At 36.6% G+C, this 20144-nt stretch overlaps 1 protein-coding gene across 1 annotated transcript in view; it reads left to right on the top strand.

Annotated features, from left to right (window-relative positions):
* The first annotated feature begins 7924 nt into the window (after window positions 1-7924).
* Window positions 7925-20144, top strand: part of LOC149089872 (membrane metallo-endopeptidase-like 1) — a 35441-nt gene continuing 23221 nt past the window's right edge. The window contains exons 1-8 of the mRNA XM_089253278.1: window positions 7925-8109; window positions 9937-10040; window positions 10564-10623; window positions 10795-10860; window positions 11360-11413; window positions 11675-11737; window positions 11921-11974; window positions 13212-13361. Coding sequence (XP_089109404.1) covers window positions 9941-10040; window positions 10564-10623; window positions 10795-10860; window positions 11360-11413; window positions 11675-11737; window positions 11921-11974; window positions 13212-13361 — 547 coding nt within the window. The 5' untranslated portion in view covers window positions 7925-8109; window positions 9937-9940. The remainder of the gene's footprint in view (window positions 8110-9936; window positions 10041-10563; window positions 10624-10794; window positions 10861-11359; window positions 11414-11674; window positions 11738-11920; window positions 11975-13211; window positions 13362-20144) is intronic.

The raw sequence follows: 20144 nt of genomic DNA, 5'->3' as shown, positions 1-20144 counted from the left end.
GGGACAGGCATGGGAGGTATGTTTCCCCCATTTAAATCTTTACTAAGAGAGCTGATGTCACTATGGAAATGGAGAAATTTGTTACAGTTATTTATGTCGTAATTAATGTAAAAAACGATTGAATTATCAATTTTCAAAATGTTATTGCTTAGAGATAAGCTGAAGAAATGAAATATAAAATAATAAACCAGGTCTACTTTTGAATTGGATATACCTCAGGGGTGGGAACTCTGCGCCAATTGCGCCGCACTGCGCCAAAACTAATATCTTGCGCCATTCTGCTCCAATAGCGTATTTTCGCATTTTTCTGCGCCAAATAGCGAATTTCGCTTCAGTATGCCCGGAATATCGGAAAGGACGCCAAAAAATTTTTTGTTCCTGCTAGCCACGAAACGTTTCTTTACGGCAAAATCTCTAAACTATCGGCCCCTGATCGGGCTTTCCATCGCAAAACCCCGATATTGTCCGTGATCGTGGAACTGAAGATGGTTTGCAATGCCTTTCAGCTTTAAAGTGCAAATTTGAGTGTTTCCGTTTAAAAAAAAAGTCGTCACTGGAAGCAGCAGAAATTACCGTAGTCGATTGTCATTGTGTTAAATCCCGATGTTTCGTGAAAAAAAATTTCATTCCGGAATTAAAAAGCTCATGTCCGCCGAATTACGAATGTTAGTTTAGAAACTTTGCCGAATAACGAGCGTTAAATCGCCAATGTTGCCGAATAACGAGCGTTAAATCGTCAATATCGCCAATTAACGAGCGTTAAATCGTCAATATCGCCAATCAACGAGCGTTAAATCGCCAATCTCGCCAAATAACGAGTGTCAGATCGCCAATCTCGCCAGATAATGAGTGCTGAATCGCCAAACATCGAGTTGATTCTTCCGAAATTCTCTCCCATTTTATAACAATTTCTTTCCAAGTATAAAAAAATTAAAAACATATAAATTTTTTTTAGCTCATTTGAAGTGCTGCTGTTCAAGGCAGCAAATAGTGCCCTCAGTAAGCAAAAATCATCTTAAATAGATCGGTGCAAAAAATTTTATGACAGTCGCTCTTTCAAACAAGGTGTCAAAAGCCTAAAACACCAAAAACAAAAATCAAGCTGATGAAAATATGTTTGATAACAAAAGACTGTGCAGTTTTATTTTGAAAAGGGTTGAGGGTTGACGAAAATATTCTTGTTAATTTCACTGCTCCAATTTATAAATATCTGCTCCGAATCCCATATTTTGCTGCTCCAAATACCGAATTTGCTGCTCCAAAACAGCTCCGAATCCTGAATTTTGCTGCTCCAAGGCTGCTCCGAAATGGACTTAGTCACTTCCCACCCCTGTATACCTGCAATAGCACATTGATTTCAGATTTTTATTTTATCAAGTATGAAAATGAAAATTTTTTTGAATATTCATAATGACCCATAGATTGCATTGAAGAAAACGGTGCAGATTTAGTTGAAGAATTTTTCAGCTCGAAAACACAGACAAATTAATACCGTGAGCTTCAAGAGAACAAAATCAAAATATCTAACATTAATTTCTTCAACCTAGATTTGTTTTCACCATGATCTTTCGTGGTTTTTTTTATTATATCTTTCAGGTAGCCCGGTCGATAAGATACTCGCCTAAAGTACCAAAGGATGTTTACAGGTGTCGCGAGTTCGATACCCGGTTCATCCTTGTCAGAAAACTTTCCTGACACGGGTACAACAAAAAACGGCGACTTGACCGCAGCAAAAAATTGCTACCGCAGGGAGTCCCCCATCGAGGGGTTAGCGCGCCAACCTCTCGATGAGTATAAAAACAAGCCTGCCGTTCGGAATCCGCAATAAATTGTAGGTCCCGGTCTAATTAGCCCTCGTGTGCAGAAAATGACCGTGGTGCGACAAAAATGATCAAATTATATCTTTCAGACTCTGTATTAGCAAATGTTAAGGGTTGTTTATTTTTCCTGTAGAATTTTTTTGCACTTTATTAAATCCCTTAATGATCAGGGACAAGATATCTCGTCGAAATGGAAATGAAAAAAATTCATTCCAGCTCTCCCTCGTTTTTTTTACCTTTTTTCTCATCATCGCGAAGCTTAAGAGAACAAATAGTGGGAAGGTGAGAGTGAAATCTACTGTACAAATCTTCCCCCTCCCCTTCTATTTCTAACATGCGAACAAGGAAACCAAATTTTTTTTACCTTTATCGCCTCACTAGGTAGAAAATTGCCTATGGCGATAGACCTGAGTTGTGCTCGGTTATAAAAAAAAAAAAAACCTATATGTCAGCCGCTGTGGTGGTCGAGTGGTCATAATGACGGACTCGCATCGCGGGGACCCGGATTCGAGCCCCCACCGTCACCACAGTGGTGGTCGGCTGAAGTTGGTTTTCTGTGGTTCCCAACTTCGAGGCGCAAATGCGAGCCGATCTCCCCGTTAAAAAGTCTCGCCACAGAGAGCAACAGTCCTACAAACAGTACAAATATTCAGTCACTACACATCCCTCGCTTCACTTCTGAGATATAGATGGCAGCACTATAAAACATACACTTAGACTTCCGGCTCAACTCACTAGGTAGTAAATTGCCTATGGCGATAGACCTGAGTTGTGCTCGGTTTGAAAAAAAAAAAGCCCTATATGTCACTTGGTTCTATTTAGATAAAAAAAATTCCACCTCAATAGTTCAGATGTCGGTTTACGAGTTTCTCAAAAATGTTGAAAATGGCGCTTGGTTCTTTTTATATAAAAGCCGTCCAAATGCAGATAATCCAAATTTGAGCCGTACGTAAAGGGGTTAACCTCGGAGTTCAACCTTGACTTCAACGATAGCACACACAATACTTGAAGTCAAGGCTGAACTCCTTAAGGTTTAAAAAATCTAAATTAGATTAAGCACCCTCCATGTTTGTGCGTATAGGGTCTGAAATTTTATTTAAATCGGGGAATAAAATTATTTTCTTAACTCATACATTTTCTATGATAATTATGGTTAGGGACGCAACTAAAGAGGGGAATAGCAGGCAGGTCTGGTGCGCTGGGCAGGAGAGGGTACCGAATTCACCCTTTAACTGCTCTTCTTACATCACGCGGGGAGCCAAATGCGTGCTTGCCCAGCACCTCCTAGAGATGCGTCATTCAGACTACCTAGCAAGTTTGCCACATTTTGGAACACAGCATCCTATTTCGTTTCTTCTTATTTTGGCGTAGAATCTTCCTGATTGGCTCACAAATACCGCATGGTGATTGGATGTGGGGGGGGGTATCGAAATCGCCAATTCTGAGCCCGATCATTTCTTTTCCTCACAACAGTGATACTGGCGCGAGCAGGGAATTTTTTTCCCCTGAATATTCTGAGGGAAAATGGACTACTTACTGACGTCACTAGCAGACTGGGGAGACCTAATGAAGGCGGTGTATTAAGGAGTTCTAGGGAGACCTATCTCTAGGAGGTGCTGGCTTGCCCGGCTGACAAAGTATGTAGTTGCGGCCCTGATTATTATGGTTATCAATATGAATATTGATATATTGCACTTTTCTTCATTTTAATTCACTCAGTCACGTATTTGAGAGAGAGGGGTAGTTAAGCGGACTATATATATAGCCCAGAGTGAGAAATTCGAAGGGCTGCAAAATTTGAACAGTCAGCAGGTAGTTAAAGCCATAAAGCCCCCTCCAAATGCACTTCAATTTGTAGTAGTGCATCATTTCCCGTATTTTTCCTCGAAATGTGATCAGTCTTGACTATTTTTAGGCTCGGTGGCAAATTTTTTGTTGGCGTGATTTGATTTGAGTGTAGTGATGAACGGTAATTTTTAACCTACTGTTGGGCCATCAGTGGCAACTTTGTGATAATTGCCGAAGGCGTCTCGTCTTTCCAAAGAAAAAAATTCCTAGGATTTCACTTTAACTCATTTGCACACACACACATCACGGCTCTAAATACGCTACTTGCTTCATAAACCCAATGCGCTCAACTCGCAGTCGGTATTCTCGTATCACTATTCATCGAAAACAAAACGTTCTTATGCACCAGTACTGTAATGACCTTGGCAGCCATTTGGCGGGGAAAGAGACGAAACTAAAATGTATGTGAGCTTGGTATTGCATTTGCCACCGCAACCTTCCGCCACACAAGATCGCCCGAGGCTCAGTGCAAGTCTCTTCGGTGCACCATATAAAAATTCATTTGGAAAAGTAATAATACAATCACTTATAACCACTTCACGTTTTGGCTGGGTTATATTATCTATATTTGACAAATCGGTGATAAATCTGGTAAACTTGTGCTAACCGTACGTTAGCAAAAGCAGGAAGAAAAATATTTATAAAAAAGGAAAAAGTATAATAGATGAGGTAGATAAGAGAGTTTTTTAGTTTAAGAGAGTTATCTCCTCACCCTATTTGTTCTCTTTCGCTCTTACATTTATAATAGAAAGATACATTATATGTGACGAAAAAAAATCATTAGCAGGATAACAGGAGTATAGAATAAGGGGGAAAAGAAAGAACAACTTCACTACTGATAGGGTTACGATAAATCTTCGCGATGGTGAAGAGAGAGGAAAGAAAACAAAGAACTTGTTGAATTTATTCCACTGAACAGGAGGTGTAATATGACACCTGTGATCGTAAAGAGGTTAATCAACTTTTGTTTTCAATGTTGATTCCTGACAAAAAAAAACTGCTCGAGAATCTCGTGCGGTAGAAATGAAATTACTAGGTTGTTAAATCCAACAAATATCTTCTAATCTAAGCTAATTTGCTTGTGCTAACTGAAATGAGATATGAAAACTTTTGATTCCTAATCAGAGGTGAATTTAACGGCGTGCGAACCGGCCGCGAGCCCGTGACCCCGAAAACCTCAAATTTCACACTTTTTCTAATTTAACCCATTAACGCTGGCTCGTAAGAAAATTTGCCATTTCAAGTTTTTTCTTTGCCAATAAATGGCGGAAGTGGTTCCACTCATTATTTTTTGTTTTAAAAAAATCAAAGTTGTTAAGGGGCCCCCATATTTTCTCCTGCGCCCGGGGCTCCTCAACCGACTAAAATCCACTTCTGTTCCTAATATCGCATCATTTACAGTTTAGATTGGGGTGCAGGATCTTCACTGGCTTAATCGATCTGTCTAAAGGATGAACAGTATTTTTAAAACCAATTTTCACAAGGATGCATCTCCAAAATTAAAATGAGGTGACTAATTTATCGGCTGCACTGAGAGGATACGTTTTCAAATGAGAAATATGCGTAAAATTCCTAAAATTCGACGCATGCAAATAAATGCAAATACAAGGCCACAACAGGCAAAATGCCCAACGAGGTGGCGGAGAAAAAGGTGCCCATAACAAATATGGATATCACATGTCTCTAAAATACATCAACCCAATTCAAAATGGAATTATCAAAACTAAAACCTATACAGTGGAACTTTGGTTAACGACCTTAATTCGTTCCACCAACGTGCTCGTTATTCGAATCAAACTTCCCCATAGGGAATAATGGAAACTCGGATAACTCGTTCCACAATTCACATGAAAATGACTAATAAAAACGGCATTCAATCAATAAGTAAACACAATAATATAGATAACGCCATAAATAAACATCAATACGCTAATGTTTACAAATTAACTTCCTCTAAACGACGAGAGAGAAGACTATCGTTTAGGACGATTTAGAGACTCACCTTTGTTCGCAAACTTATTCTGTTTTTGCGTGACTTTTAAAAAGAACCTTATCGAATCCCGCTTGCTTTTGCCTAATTTTTTTGGATTTCTGGGAAATGGGAAATTGTAGAGTTATATAGTTATTAAATAGATTCATTACATTCAATTACAGATTCATTGCTTTTTTTTCATTGGTGGTTTTTCTCCTACAGATATATTCCCACATTCTACACATCTTTCTAATTTCATTTTATGTGAGGGGCGTCTTTCTTCCTCAGATGAGATACCGTCCATAAACTCTTATTTGTTGCGTGCAAAAAAGATCCATTACTTCATCTACCGTCAACTAGACATTTTGTTCCATTAGTTCTTGAATGCCATCCTCATGCACCTCCTGTCCAAGTTCTTCCCCCCCAAGCACACAATCTCCTTGTGTGCAACAACTGACAAGCTCCACTGACAAGCAGTGGCTCCTTTTCATGAACTAGACCCTCAAAGTCACGAATACAAATGCTAGGCCACAACAGGCAAAATGTCCTACGAGGTGGCTGAGGAAAAAGATGCCCACGCTCAGTAATGCGATCAGCACACAGTTTTCCTCAATCAGAATTTTACAAATAACTTCAAGCCCACATACGCATGTCTACAATGCTACATTTAGTTTTGTATCGTAAAAGTATTCACACTCGCACGTGTGTTGTTGATTGTTCGAGTAAGGCACGCTTACCGGAGACTGGGGAGAATAATACCCACAATTCCATAACATGTGTGTGGGCGAAATCAAAAAGCAGTCATCTCTGTTTCAATAAAGCGCGAAATGTTTGCTCGTAATGCGAATCATCGCTCATTAACCGAGTCAAAATTTGTTCAAAATTTTTGTTCGTTATGCGAATTGCTCGTTAACCGAAGTTCCACTGTATATACATGATCCAAAGTATAATGCAATGCCCATAAAAATATATTTATGGCTGTCTTTTCTAAGTATGGATAGCTTTTCGATTTACTCAAACATGTTTATCGTATTTCTTTTTAAACGTGTCAATTATGTTAGAATTTACTACCCCCGGGGGTAAGCTATTCCATTTATTAACTGTTACGGGGAGAAAACTTTCCCGTGACACCACAACTTGGAATTGTCCCTTACCAATCGATACTAGCACCCTCTTGTCAAACTGACGATGTATTAATAATCTATGTTCCATCCCGCTGAAAATTTTGAACACTTCTATCATATCCACCCGACACCTGCGTTCTTCCGATGTAAACATATAAAAAAAAATGAAATCTTTCTTCATAACTCGATCCCATGCCGGCCGGCGTTCGGCCCATGGTCTTGGTGGCTGGCGGGGCTTTTTCTTCTTTTTCCAGCACGGCCCAGCCGCAAGGTAGCCTGCTTATATCCCACAAGGGACAGAGCGGGGGCCATGTTTGGTGTTTTGCATAACTCGATCCCCTTGTGCCAATAAGGACACGCGTAGCTCTTCTCTGCACCCCTTCAACCAAGTCTATGTCCCTCTGTATAGTTATGGTCTCCGAAACCTTGCAGCATACTCCAGTGCGGGACGAACTAAGCCTCGGAAAAAATAGAAGAATGACTTTAGGAGAACGCGAAGAGACGTTTTTTGAAAATGAAACCACTCATTATAATATTCGTTCTTTTGACCACCGCTTATCATAAGTATAATCACAACGTTAAAATTTTGTTAATATTAAAATTATATATAATTTTTTTCGTTTGTTTAACGTATCAGTGCATGAATATTTTCTACTAAATATGACTAAATAAGAGGTGGGTATCATATAAAAATTAAAATTGTAAACCTTTTAGAAACTAACTGTTTATGACGTAACCAGCTTCTAGATTGATGGACAACATTTGAAACATTTTTTATAATTAGAAGTTGCACGTAAGACCATTAACTAAGCTATTTGTATTAGACAACTGTAACAGTGGACGCCCTGTACGTAAATTAGTAAGAAATGGAAATTATATAACCTTCAGGAATTTCGATGTATTTGGACCAAGACAAAAAAAAAATCCATCAGTGTGTTTCGTGATCGTCATCTATTTGATACGCTTGAAGAAAAGATAAATTTCAAATATACTCGCAACGGCATCATTTCCTCTTTCATAAGAAGTAGCGAAAAATAAAGAAAACAATAATAATAATATTATTAAATGAATTTGTCTTGGAACCGGCGTAGTTGGTAGCAACTGCAGAAAAAGAGTGGGAAAAAGAGGAGCAATTTTTGTTTTGTTCAACCGCTGAATTCATTTTAGTTGATTTACAAGGACGCAATGGACAGAAGAAGTTGTTGACGACAGAGCGTCAATGCTATGTATGAACCAACGTCAAAGACCATAGAATGCTCCCTTTTTATTCATCATCATCCTTTTTTTTAATATTGTTTTTCAGTACTTTCGTTAACTGCCATTAGAGTGTTTCAATAAATTTTCGGTAAGTGTTTATTTCCGCTTTTTTTTTTTTTTAAATCTCATTATTTCTCTGATATAACCACGTGACAAAAATCTCCTCTAATACTATACGTTATGTTTAGCCGTTGAAACATATAATTCCTGTAATTACAGTGGATCCCATTTCTAATGTTTTCACATATAACGTTTTTCAGCTTAGTATGACTCATTTTCGTGGTCCCAACTTTCACTAATACTCATCGAGATTTCCAATTAAGGTGTGTCACGCAAGGCCGTAGCGTGCCTTCTCGTGGCCCCGTTGCAGACTTTTTCTTGGGTTCCCCCCAAAGTTTTCAAAGTTTGTTTCTTGAATATTTTTACACTGACATTCATTACTTCTTTCTTTTATTTTGAAAGAACCAGTCAACCAACAGACCCGGCATTTTTTGCATTTCATTTGCTAAATGAAATACTTTTTAATGTCATTTTTTGAAAAATCGTCATTTTGAAGCCTCAGAGGACGAGACACCCACTTAAAGCGTTTTCCCGCTTACAACGTTTTATCTGATTTTTTTTTTTTTTTTTTGAAAAACTTTATAATTTGTATACACTGTAGTTATAGTGGTCAATCGTTGTTCCATGATGATCATCACCATGCTTTTTGACCACACGATCAACTACAATGTAAAAAGTTCCGCGACTTCTTGAAATAGATTATTAGCACATTATCTTTAAATCTTTCGTTAATTTGGGATGTAATTTTCAAATGTTGAGAATGGCTTTAAATAAATAAATTCTCAATCAAGGGTTATGTAAGTGGTTACTAAGGTTTCTGTGCGTGTGTGCGCGTGCGTGTGTAAGTTTAATATCTTTTGATGATATGATTATAGTAAATCAATTGATATTCACAAAAAGAAAAACATTTTATTTAAAAAAGAAGTTTCAGGTAGAGAATATTGCAGTATACAAGCTGTAGTATTTGTATATTAGATTTAATGTACGTTCTTTCAGACATTGCGGGTCAGAAAAAAAATTTCCACCAAGTTCGAGGGCCAACGAGTCAAACTGCGTTGTCTAGATTCACAGGTAGTCCAAAGGGGCCCAGGGCTTCGAAACAAACAGTGGTCTTACATTCTTGAGGAATTTTATTTATACATATTCTGAGTTTTTTTTTCCATTAAATATGAATTTCCATATAATTTCTGAAATTATTATTTTTTTCATTTAATATAAATTTCATCAATTCTGAAACTATTTCTTCATCAAATATTAATTTTTCCTTAATTCGGGATTTTTTTTCCATTAGACGTGAATTTTCGTGATTTTTTTTCCATTAGACGTGAATTTTCGTGATTTTTTTTCCATTAGACGTGAATTTTCGTGATTTCATTTCAAACATGAAATTTTTTCATAAATTCTGAAATTATTTTTACTTTTGAATATGAATATTTTCAATGATTCTGGAAACATTTCTTTCAGTAATTCTGAAAATATTTGTTTCAGTAATTCTGAAAACATTATTTCAATAATTATGAAATTGTTTCTCATTGATTCTGCAGTTATTTCTCTTATTAATTCCGCAGTTATTTCTCTTATTAATTCCGCAGTTATTTCTCTTATTAATTCCGCAGTTATTTCTCTTATTAATTCCGCAGTTATTTCTCTTATTAATTCTGTAATTATTTCTCTTATTAATTCTGTAATTATTTCTCTCATTAGTTCTGCAGCGTGATTCCGTCATAAAATTATATTTCAGTTGATCCGGATTGCTTTTTATGTTCTGACGGATCTTAATTAGTAACATTATATTTACCTTCAAATAACATGTTTGTTAATTATTTTCTATTTTGGTTGATACTGGTTTGTGTAGAGCGATGAAGCTGAAACTAAAGAAGAAGCGCACCATAATATTGCTCGTTTTCATCAGCGTCATCATGATGTCTTCCATTGTTTGTTTCATTTTGTTTTTTCCAGGTAAGTCGTGACGCCTTTGATTTATTCGATTACGTGTGTACCTAATGCTTTAATCTTTTTGTCCCCTCATTATATAATATAATTATGGGTAGCTGCCCGAACGGGAATAATAAAGATTTGAAGATATGCAGTTGAACTCGGTTATAACGACCTCGGTTGTTATAACCGAGTCAACTATTAACACCACCATCTATTAACGGCAATAATAGTTGGTGGTGCCGACTAATTCCCATAGAGAATAATGTTTTCTATTTAGTATTATATTCTTCTCATGATTTTTGTTTTTTTTGTGAAAATTGCTTTCATTTTGTGGTCACAGTATTTTAACATATATTCGACATCGATATTATTCATACGGGCAATATTTTTTTCAGCCACCTCATGGGCATTTTGTCTGTTGTGACCTGTGCGTTCGCTGAAAATTCTTTCCGTAGTAATTAATGGGAAAAAATAATAAGTTTTTAATTAATGAGATTGAACAATTCATATTGAATCGCTTATACTCTATTGCTCTCTTCTCCAGGTACAGATAGTAACTCAGATAATGAGTATTGCATACCAAATTCATGCTTTCATGAAGCAGGTAAACAACTATAACTTTTCATTTTTCAGTTTTGTTTTTGTGTGTTATTTGCGTATTATTAAAAAATAAATAAAATATAAAATACATCTATTAGCGTAGTAGAAGGTTTAAACATGTTTAATATAAAAATTTTGAAATTAGTGAAATTCTGCAAATGTTTCGTAATTTCAGAATCGGAATTTGATGATTCCCCTGAAGTTGCTGCGGTCTGTATATCATTAGCGGATTGTCCTTCAAGTAAGCAGGATCAATGCTCTTTTATAATCAGACTTATTTGCATTTTGTTATCTGGATTTTTCGCTTTGCGAACTGACACCTAAAAAGAAAAATTTCATTCATATGTACATTCTATAGGTATATAAAATATAAATTGATATCTACTAAAATATTAAATTAAACTCGATTAAAATTTTGAAAACATGGGATTGCAATGTGAATATATGTGCTGAGTTATCCAAAAGTCACGAAACTCGTTATGAAATATTACATTTTTGAAACGCTGCTAAGAAATAAATCGAATAACTATACTTTTATTATTATTTTCTTTTATTTTCATCTTTTTATTTTATTTATTTAATTAATTTATTTTATTTTTGTCTATAATTTGCATTTATGATGAGTAGAATTCATAGAATTAAATATTTCATAGCGAGTAGGGTGACTTTTGTAATCTGACTATTCAGACTAATTTGGTGATAAATTATAATAAATTATAATTTTTCCCCCACTCCGCTAGTGAATTTCAACGAGTATGAAAGTGTTTGCATCTCTCAGATTTGCTTTGTAGAAAGTGAGTATTAAAAGTCTGAGTTTTTTTCTTAATCGTTTCTTTTTTATATTTTTTTATTAATGAATATTAATATGCAAAATATTTGCTATGTAAAGTGAAATAGTCATTCGGTCCGTACAATTATTGTCTCTCGTTAATTTCGCATTTCAAAAACGCTTGTAGTTGTTCAATCTTTCAACATTTTCCGTATTTGTTTTTCCATTTGATCATTTGAATTTTTTTCTAATTTTAATTATCTATTTTATCCTCATTTGCACGTAGATAAATTCGACAACTCATCGCATGTAAATAAGCTTTGCATGCCGAATTCTTGTGTATCAATGAGTAAGTTACTTATATATGTTTCATTTTTTTTTATCATCAGTTACTTCTAAATGATAGTATAATTTAAACGAATTTGTAAAAGTCTATGTCGCACACAATTAAAAAAAACCTATGCAGTAGTTGAATAATATTATGTAAGATAATTTTATTATAAATAAAGTTCATTTCATCTTTTTTTTTCAGCCAAAAAACCAGGAAAGAAAGATAAATGTTTGAGTGATGAATGTGTTCATACAGGTGATTTTTTGAATATACGAAAAAATTTCACATCGCATAAATTTGAGTATAGTATGCATTAAAATTGTATAGATACAATAAACTATCGTATATACAGGGTGTCCCATTAATTCGTAAATAGTTTAAAATTCATAAAAATTGAAGGAATCTGTATATTTGAATGCAGTAGTGAACGTTATTCTCATAGGGAGCTAGGATGGTACAGAAAAAAAAAAGTTTAATTTTTTATCTGCGTGGAGGGCGAAGCGCAAAAGCAAATTACTGGAAATATGCAAATCAGAGTCCTATAAAATGCAGGATGCACGAACAGCTCATTTCTAAATTTTCCTGTTGCTGGAGCTTACATAAGCTTTTCATCATGATGTTGATATTGGTAGATAAACACTATTGGTGAAGTTGTTTTACCTCAGCTACGAATCACCAGCTAAAGCTTTACGAATGTTTCGGACACAGAAGAGGATTGAAGAAATTTTCGTTTCAATCATCTCTGATTTCCTTTCGTGCAGCACCTTCTATCGAAAAAAAATTGAAATAATTTTTCCCCTTGAAAGAAAATCCCCCCTTCTCGAGAATAACTTTTTCGCAAACCGTTTTCAAATACTATGTACTTAAATCTCATTCATCAAATACTTCTATTTTTATGAATTTTTAAACTCTTTACAGATTTATGGGACACCCTGTACATATTGGGGGCGTGGGTGAGTTGTCTGTTGGAAAGTAAGTACAATGGCCGAATCACACCGCTGTTCTGGTAACTATCGTCCTAGGCTATTAGATACAACCTCAGTAGTAATGTCACCTCGGCTATAACGTCAGTAATTAGCAATCTGGGCTGATCCCCCCCACAAGAGAATAAAGTTGATAAACCATTCTTGTAACGTCGCTGAAAATGCAACCACCTTGGATGTAACGACAAAAATTTTTGTTGTTCTTTCTTCCATTTTTCATACTGTTTTCTCAAGAAACTCGTAGAATTTTAGCTCATAACATTGAAGCATTGTCTTAGGTTCTATTGATACCTAATGTTGACAGAAAATTTTTTACTTCAAATCCTTATCTCAAATACTATGAGATAAGACAATTATATCTTATGTGCAGTTTTTTTTTTTGTATTGATCTTAGTATTGCTGAAGAGGTTTTGAGTTAAGGTTTCATAAAGTTTTATATTCCATCGATGTAGTTCCTTTTCCGATGTGAATCCTATTATAATTTTACTCATGTTCTTAATGTATCGCAGCGTCATCGATAGTGAGCAACATGAACAAGAACATACGCCCGTGTGATGATTTCTACGATTTCGCCTGCGGGAATTTCGCTCGCGATAGCCCGAATTCCGCTTTCAGTGCAAAGCAACTAGCTGAGAGTATTACTGCCGCTAAAATAAGAGGTAAAAAAAAATTCATTATTTTCTTTCCTGTTTTTCCCCTGTTATCGAAAACGAAATTCACGCGCGCTTTCCCCATCTCATCGTGGTAGTCTGTTAGTCTGGATGGGTGTTAAACAAAATGGATGATATCGCCCCTTGGGATGGAGTGTGTGCCAGTTTCAACATTTTTCTACTAGTGGACCGTTGCGATTATGTGAACAATTTCGTAGACAGGCATAAATGAGACAAATAATTTTCGAAGTGACAAAAAAAACTGGAGGAAAATTTTCAAACTTTGTAATTTATTATATTTTATCGCGCGAAAAGCATCGTTAAACCGGGACCCCTTCCCCCCCCCCTGCTGCCACCTATCGAATAAAAACAAAACTATTTATAATAATTCTCTCAAGTAAAATTGGGTGTTGGTTTTAAACCCTTTTGCAGCATGCAAATTAAATAGTGCATGGTATTATACCATATATTCTTTACTTTATGCTACACACAGTGGAGTAAATTTTATGCGCCATAATATCGGTTACTAAGTTCTCCAAAAAATAATTTTGTGTGGCAAACACAAACATATAGCAACCGGTATTATCATAGGCGTAAACTTATTGAAAATGTTGGGGGGGCTCAGGCTCTAATGGAACCTCGTTTATACGACGCGTCGTATAAATGCGAAAGCAGTACTGAAAAACGAACTTTTTCCGAAAATTACCCCCCCCCCCCCCACCTTTTTTTTACAGACGTTTCCGAAAAAAAATTTTGTGGAAAATCTGTCGTTTTGATTCAAAATCTTATGCTTGAGAAGAAATATACTTATAATACTATCATAACATTACTGTTGCTAAAGTCTCAAGCAATTTTACGGTATTCATTTCAAGATTTAACAGAAAAAAAAGTGTTATTTAAACGTTATGTAAAACGTCCTTTACTTGACAGTGAACACCGTTACAAAATTATCGAATGTGGGGGCGACAAAAATCCCAGTTACAGCCCTGGCTATCAGCATACCGTAGCCCGTTCAATAATTATTTCAGTACCTGTCAAAAGCCATTGAACACAGGGCCACAACTAGGGAGGAGCAGGCGGGTCTCGTGCCCCGGGCGCTAGACCGGATGGGGTGCAAATTTCATTCTAAAACCTCTCCTTCAACATTACAAGGGGGGGGCGTCAAAATGCGCGCTTGCCCCGGGTAACCAAGCATCTAGTTGCAGCCCTGATTGAACCAGTCAATCATTTTAAATTTTATTACTTTTTCAGTAAAAAATATGCATGAGAAACTACAGTCGATCCCGCTTAGTTTTTCCGCTTACAACGTTTCTTCATGATGGGTTTTTGAAAACCGTAAAACACTGTATTTCAGTGACACGTTTTCACCAATTGAAAAATTATGTGATTCGATTGATAGAAAAGGTGTTTTCCAAAGACGTGGGAGTTCGAATCGAAGTGAAAACGTCGATTAATTGAAGTGTATACAAGCAGGGCCCTGGGTAAAGCAGGAATTAGGAGGCTCTTGCGACAAGAGTCAAAGATATTAATTGGTCAGTGAATGTATGTTGTTTGAATTTCGGGGGCTCAAAGTTATAAAGGCTTCATTTGCCCATGAAGAAATTAGGCCCTGTATACAGGGATAATGTATAGAAATGTATAGCAACTGAAGCAAAACCTCGTACAAATAAGTAAGGTCAGAAACGTAATAGGGAGATATATACAAAGGGTTCCATTACATTTTCCTAAATACAGTAAAATCTCCACAAATGATCACCTGTACTCAAACACAAATATGCATCAGTGGCCGCCTCTATTCGGCGTAAAATTTCTATGGTGGAGCCCCGTACGCTCTCCTTATATTCATTTATCGAATTTACTGATTTATTTTCTTCGAGTGGGTGCGGAGCCCCCGGGAAGTGTACACGGAGCACCGGTTGAGAACCGCTGCTTCAGTGAAAAGTTTCCCAAACTTTTTGTGTTCCATAGCTCTTCTTTAAAAAAAATCCAACTCAAGCCCACCCATAGGATCCTATACTAAACCCATAGCTTCTATCGACCCTTTGGACAATTGCATCGACCCCTTCCCCCAGGGGTCGATATTTCACACTTTGGAAAGCACAGCTTCAGTGGCCATTCTTGGTTATTATACAACTTAATTTAATGAAAGGTCACGGGAAATTGACCTTTTTAATTTTGATTTATTCATTTTTTTTTTTTGCACTATTTATAAATTTGTTATGATTAGTCCTGTTTGTTGCATTTATATAAGTTAACCTCTTTTTAGCATTAATGTGTATATAAATGTATGCAATTGAAGAATTTTCAGAATAAGTGCAAATTTTCAAGTTGTGCGGAAGATTAATTAAATTTTTGTAATTTTTCAAATTAATATTGCTCATAATACAATAAAAGTTCGTTATAACAACAGCTCACAACCACAAGAAAAGTTCTCGCTGTAACGTAGTTCTCATTATAAACGAATTTTCACGTTTCGCTCTGTAAGGACATAAAATTATTGAAAATTGCTGCTTTATCTGCATTGGGACGTCTTTGAGATCATTTCGTTCTAATATTAACGATTGAACGGAACTCTATTCATGTGAAATTGATTTTTGATCTCAAATCAGTTGATTCTCTAAGAGTATAAGACGTTTTCCATAGAATTTCGTATCATCAAAGCGGTTTAGATGACCAACTGAACAATTAAAAGTCAGAACTTATTACATTCATGCTCACTTCCATGGATTTATGGATCAGGAAAATCGTCTATCGAATCGGAAATTCGACATTTTCAAATAGTTTGGTTGCTCAACTCCAAGGACCTTCTAGCTACAATGGACCATACCCGAATCCCGGGTGCTTTATTTGCTTGTCATTTCTTTTTTTTCAAGTAAAAAGAAGTAAAATCTCAGGAGAAAAATCCGCCTATTTTTGACATTATTCATGTTTTGTTACTTGTGTGCACGTGTAGTTTGCTTCTTTTTCGAGCAACTTTTTCTTTCTATTAGTGAGCAGCTACAGTACTAATAACTAGAAATTCCTAAATAAAATAAATGTAGAAATCATTTGCATGAGAATGTTTTTGCAAATGAATATGCATCGAGATAAATAGAAAAGATGCATTTAAAAAAGCATTTGCGTTTTTTGCTTGGTTATTTGTTCTTTAGCACATATTTTCTCAGTTTTAGTTCATATTTAGCCATTTTTTTTAAGTGGAAAATTCGGGCTCTAATTACAGGCGAATCCCGTTTTAACGAATACCGTTACAGCGAAAATATCGTTTAAACGAATGGTTTTCTAATCCCTCTAATAAGTATACATAGGAACAATGCAAACAATCTGAAATTTCTTTATAACGAAGTGTTTTCTCCGGTTTCTTGGAGTTCGTTATAACAGGATATTCGACTATATAACAATCATTTAATGTATTGTCACCAAAGTGAATGGGACAAGGGCGTAGCCAGAAATTTCGTTCGGCAGGGGGGACCAAAGTGACAGAACAATAGATTTGGTCATCTTTTCCCCTTTTTTCGGTCATTTTCTCACATTTCGGACGAGGGGACCAGACCCCCAAGTCTTCCTCTTCGCTACGCCCTTGAAATGGGACTACCCCTGAGCATGAGCGTACCCAAGAAAACCAATCTATTGGGGGGGGGGGGGGGGACACGGAATTTCTTCCAGAGAATTTTTGAGTTGGTGCCAATTTTCCAAAAGCATTTAATTAACAAAAATTTATTTGATTGTTGGGGGCGTAGCCTTTGCCCTTGAGCCCCATTCTAGTTTGATCACGGTCCAAGTAAAAATATACTTTCATTCTCTCTCTCTCATTGAAACGAGCACAACTCCGGTCTATCGCCATAGGCAATTTATTCAGATCTAGTCATGCCGCAAATCTGAGTATATCCTCCCAGGATTCCCCCAGATCTCATGAATCCCGAAATCCCGTGGGCGGGGTCATGAAAATGACTATATACAAAAAATATATTCAGAACAGTATATGCATCTTTATTTATTCCAGGGTTGGACAAACCCCAAGTGCCAGGTCACCATGGTGACTGGAAAATCTGTATTCGCGCCTAAAATTTTGTATATGTGATTGCTAAATCAGAATCTAGTGATGGCTCAAAATTTTCTGATTTCATAATTGTCTTCCAACATGGAAAGGAGCAGAGCCACAACTAGAGAAAGCAGGTAGGTCTGGTGCTCCGGACGCTGGACCAGAATGTGAGTCGAATTCACCCTTTAACTGCTTCTTCTACATGCAAGGGACGCCAAAATTCCGAATTGCCTCAGATGACAAAGTATCTAGTTGCGGCCCTGGGAAGGGGTCATCAATTCCCAGAAAGGTTGAAAAAAGATTATTTAAGATACTTCTCTCGTGAAAAAACCATGCTTGGCTCTTACAAAATTTGGCTGGTGCCTAGATTTTTTAATGATTTTTGTCGAGCCCTGTATTTATTTATATTTTATGATACAGTGTATATTTCCCCCAAAATCAAATTACATGTCACTTATTTAAGATTTATTTTACTCTCATATATTGAGTCATATATCAGGTTTTAAATTAGAAAAATAATAATTTTTTTAGTTGCATAAATTTCTTATTAAAAACTCGATTCAAATATTGTCACTTTTACAAGTATGCAAGCCAAATGGAGTTTAAATTTTTCTTAAATAAATTTTAAATATGATTGAAAAAAATAAAACATGGTAAGTTTTATTAATTTATTGATATGTCTAACAGAAAAAAAATATTTTATACTACGCTTTATTGATTATAAGTATTAGAGGGCTGCAAAATCTAGATTGTTTTTGAAGATTCTGAATAAATTATCATTAAAGAAAATGTTTAAAATGCATGAATTTATCAAAAATGTGTAGCTATATTTAATATTGCTTACTTTTTCCGTCAGGAAACTGTGCGGAATCACGAGGAACTTTTCCGTTTTCTTGTAATACAACATGTTTTACTATCAGAAGGTTATACTGTACGTGCACAACCGAATGTGGTCCACACAAACCATAAAATACTGTGGAACTGTCTATCTCAACATTTGTGGGGTTTTTTTTTCAGGGGAAAAACAAGGAGTTTACTTCAAGTGGCTCCAAACACAGCTATTCTTATTTTGCAGAATCACAAACCTCGTCTAGATTTTTCTTCACCACCGTAATTTCTTTATATTCCAATTAGGATCATCTATGTCGGCGTCCTTCACGGATGGCCATCCATTAAGCACAAAAGCTTTTAAAGCCTTGACCGGCTGCGTCAAGAAGAATGTAGTTTTCAGGATCAGAAGGGGGGTCCCCATATGGACGGATGCCTCCAGGTGACATATTCCCCACATAAGCGACACGCTATACACTCCCCGTCCTTCTAATTAGGAAATGGTGATTGTATTCAGTAAACCTTCATTGAAGCAGCCGAAACTGAACCCTATTGAAATGCTCTTTGTCAGCTGCAGAAGGTGCGGCCCCTTTATCATGAAAAAAAAAAAATACATGGAATAAAAAGTCCGCCAAAGATCCCAGGCTAGAAGCCCTTCTCCAGTATGTGGGAGTCCATGGCCGTGCTTATAGCTCGCTGAGTGCCCCCCCCCCGGGAAACACGCCACTAGATGCCACGGACGGGCTAGGAGTGAAGATCATTTTATTGTCTGGAAAGGGGAGGGGGGAAAGCATCGAAATGCCTCCTTGAGATCGACTGTGATGCCGCAAGATATTTAAAATTTCTATACTACAAAATTTATTGCGGGGGGGGGGGGCTCAAATGACCTCAGCCTCTAGGTTCTGGCACCTATTCTTTGTAGAGTGTAATTTATTTCGGTTTCAATATCATTGCTTCCCAATTTTCAACCTTCCCCCTCCCCCCACCATGCATCTTTGGGCTTATTTTCATGTCGGCGCCATGGCCGTCCTCCGGTCGCAGTGAACAAAAGAAGAGACACTCCATCGAGAGACACTCAGTTTTTGTCACAGGCAAAGAAGAAAGAGCCCCCTCAACACCTCAAAGAATCTTCCTCTCAGCCGTGCCTTCTGGCAGTAAGGATTGGAACCGATGGAGGGTGCAATTAGGGATTGAACGGCAGGGAAGAAATGAGATAAACGTATTGTCATGGAACAAGAAAGCCAAAGACCATCCAGATTTTTTAAAAGAACTAAAATTTTGTGCAGATTGTTTCCATTAACTAATTCATAATTTGGACAACTTTTGGTTAAAAAAAAATTTTCATCATTGCAAAATGAATAAGCCATATTCATACGAATTTTTGGGGGGGCTGAGCCGCGTCTTCAAAAATGTTGGGGGGGCTCAGGCCCATGGGCCCTATAGAAGTTTACGCCTATGGGTATTATGGTGCATAAGATTTACATCGGTATGAAGCATTAAAATGAACAATATATCGTATTATACCATATATTATTCATTTTCATGTAGTACACCTGTATGAGACCAAGATCAATTTTACTTGAAAAGTTCACAACTAATAGTTTTGGGGTTTTTTGATAGATGGCAGCAGGAGGGGGGGGGGTCCCATCGAAAAGTTTTTCGATCGTATTTCAAGCAACATTCAAGCGCATTTCCTCTCCCACACACCCACACAAAAATATCGGAACGGGGTAAAGTAAATAAAATTAGAACTAATTCATCATATATTCTAGGCAACATAATTTGTCGTTCTGACGTCAGCATTTTATTCATATGGCGTCAACATCTGCATTTTCATTATCCCGTGTTTTTGATTTAGTTCCCGAGGAGGTGTATTTGGTTACTCCCGGGACTGAAATGAGTCGGAATTCTTATTTCTGCTCAAT

This window comes from Pholcus phalangioides, unplaced genomic scaffold (genome assembly GCF_987345545.1).
Source record: "Pholcus phalangioides strain wild (caught in Gottingen) unplaced genomic scaffold, Ppha-v1.0 ptg000001l_1, whole genome shotgun sequence".
NCBI lineage: Eukaryota > Metazoa > Arthropoda > Arachnida > Araneae > Pholcidae > Pholcus > Pholcus phalangioides.
Note: the sequence above shows the minus strand (reverse complement) of the source record. Positions and strands in the feature narration are given on the sequence as shown.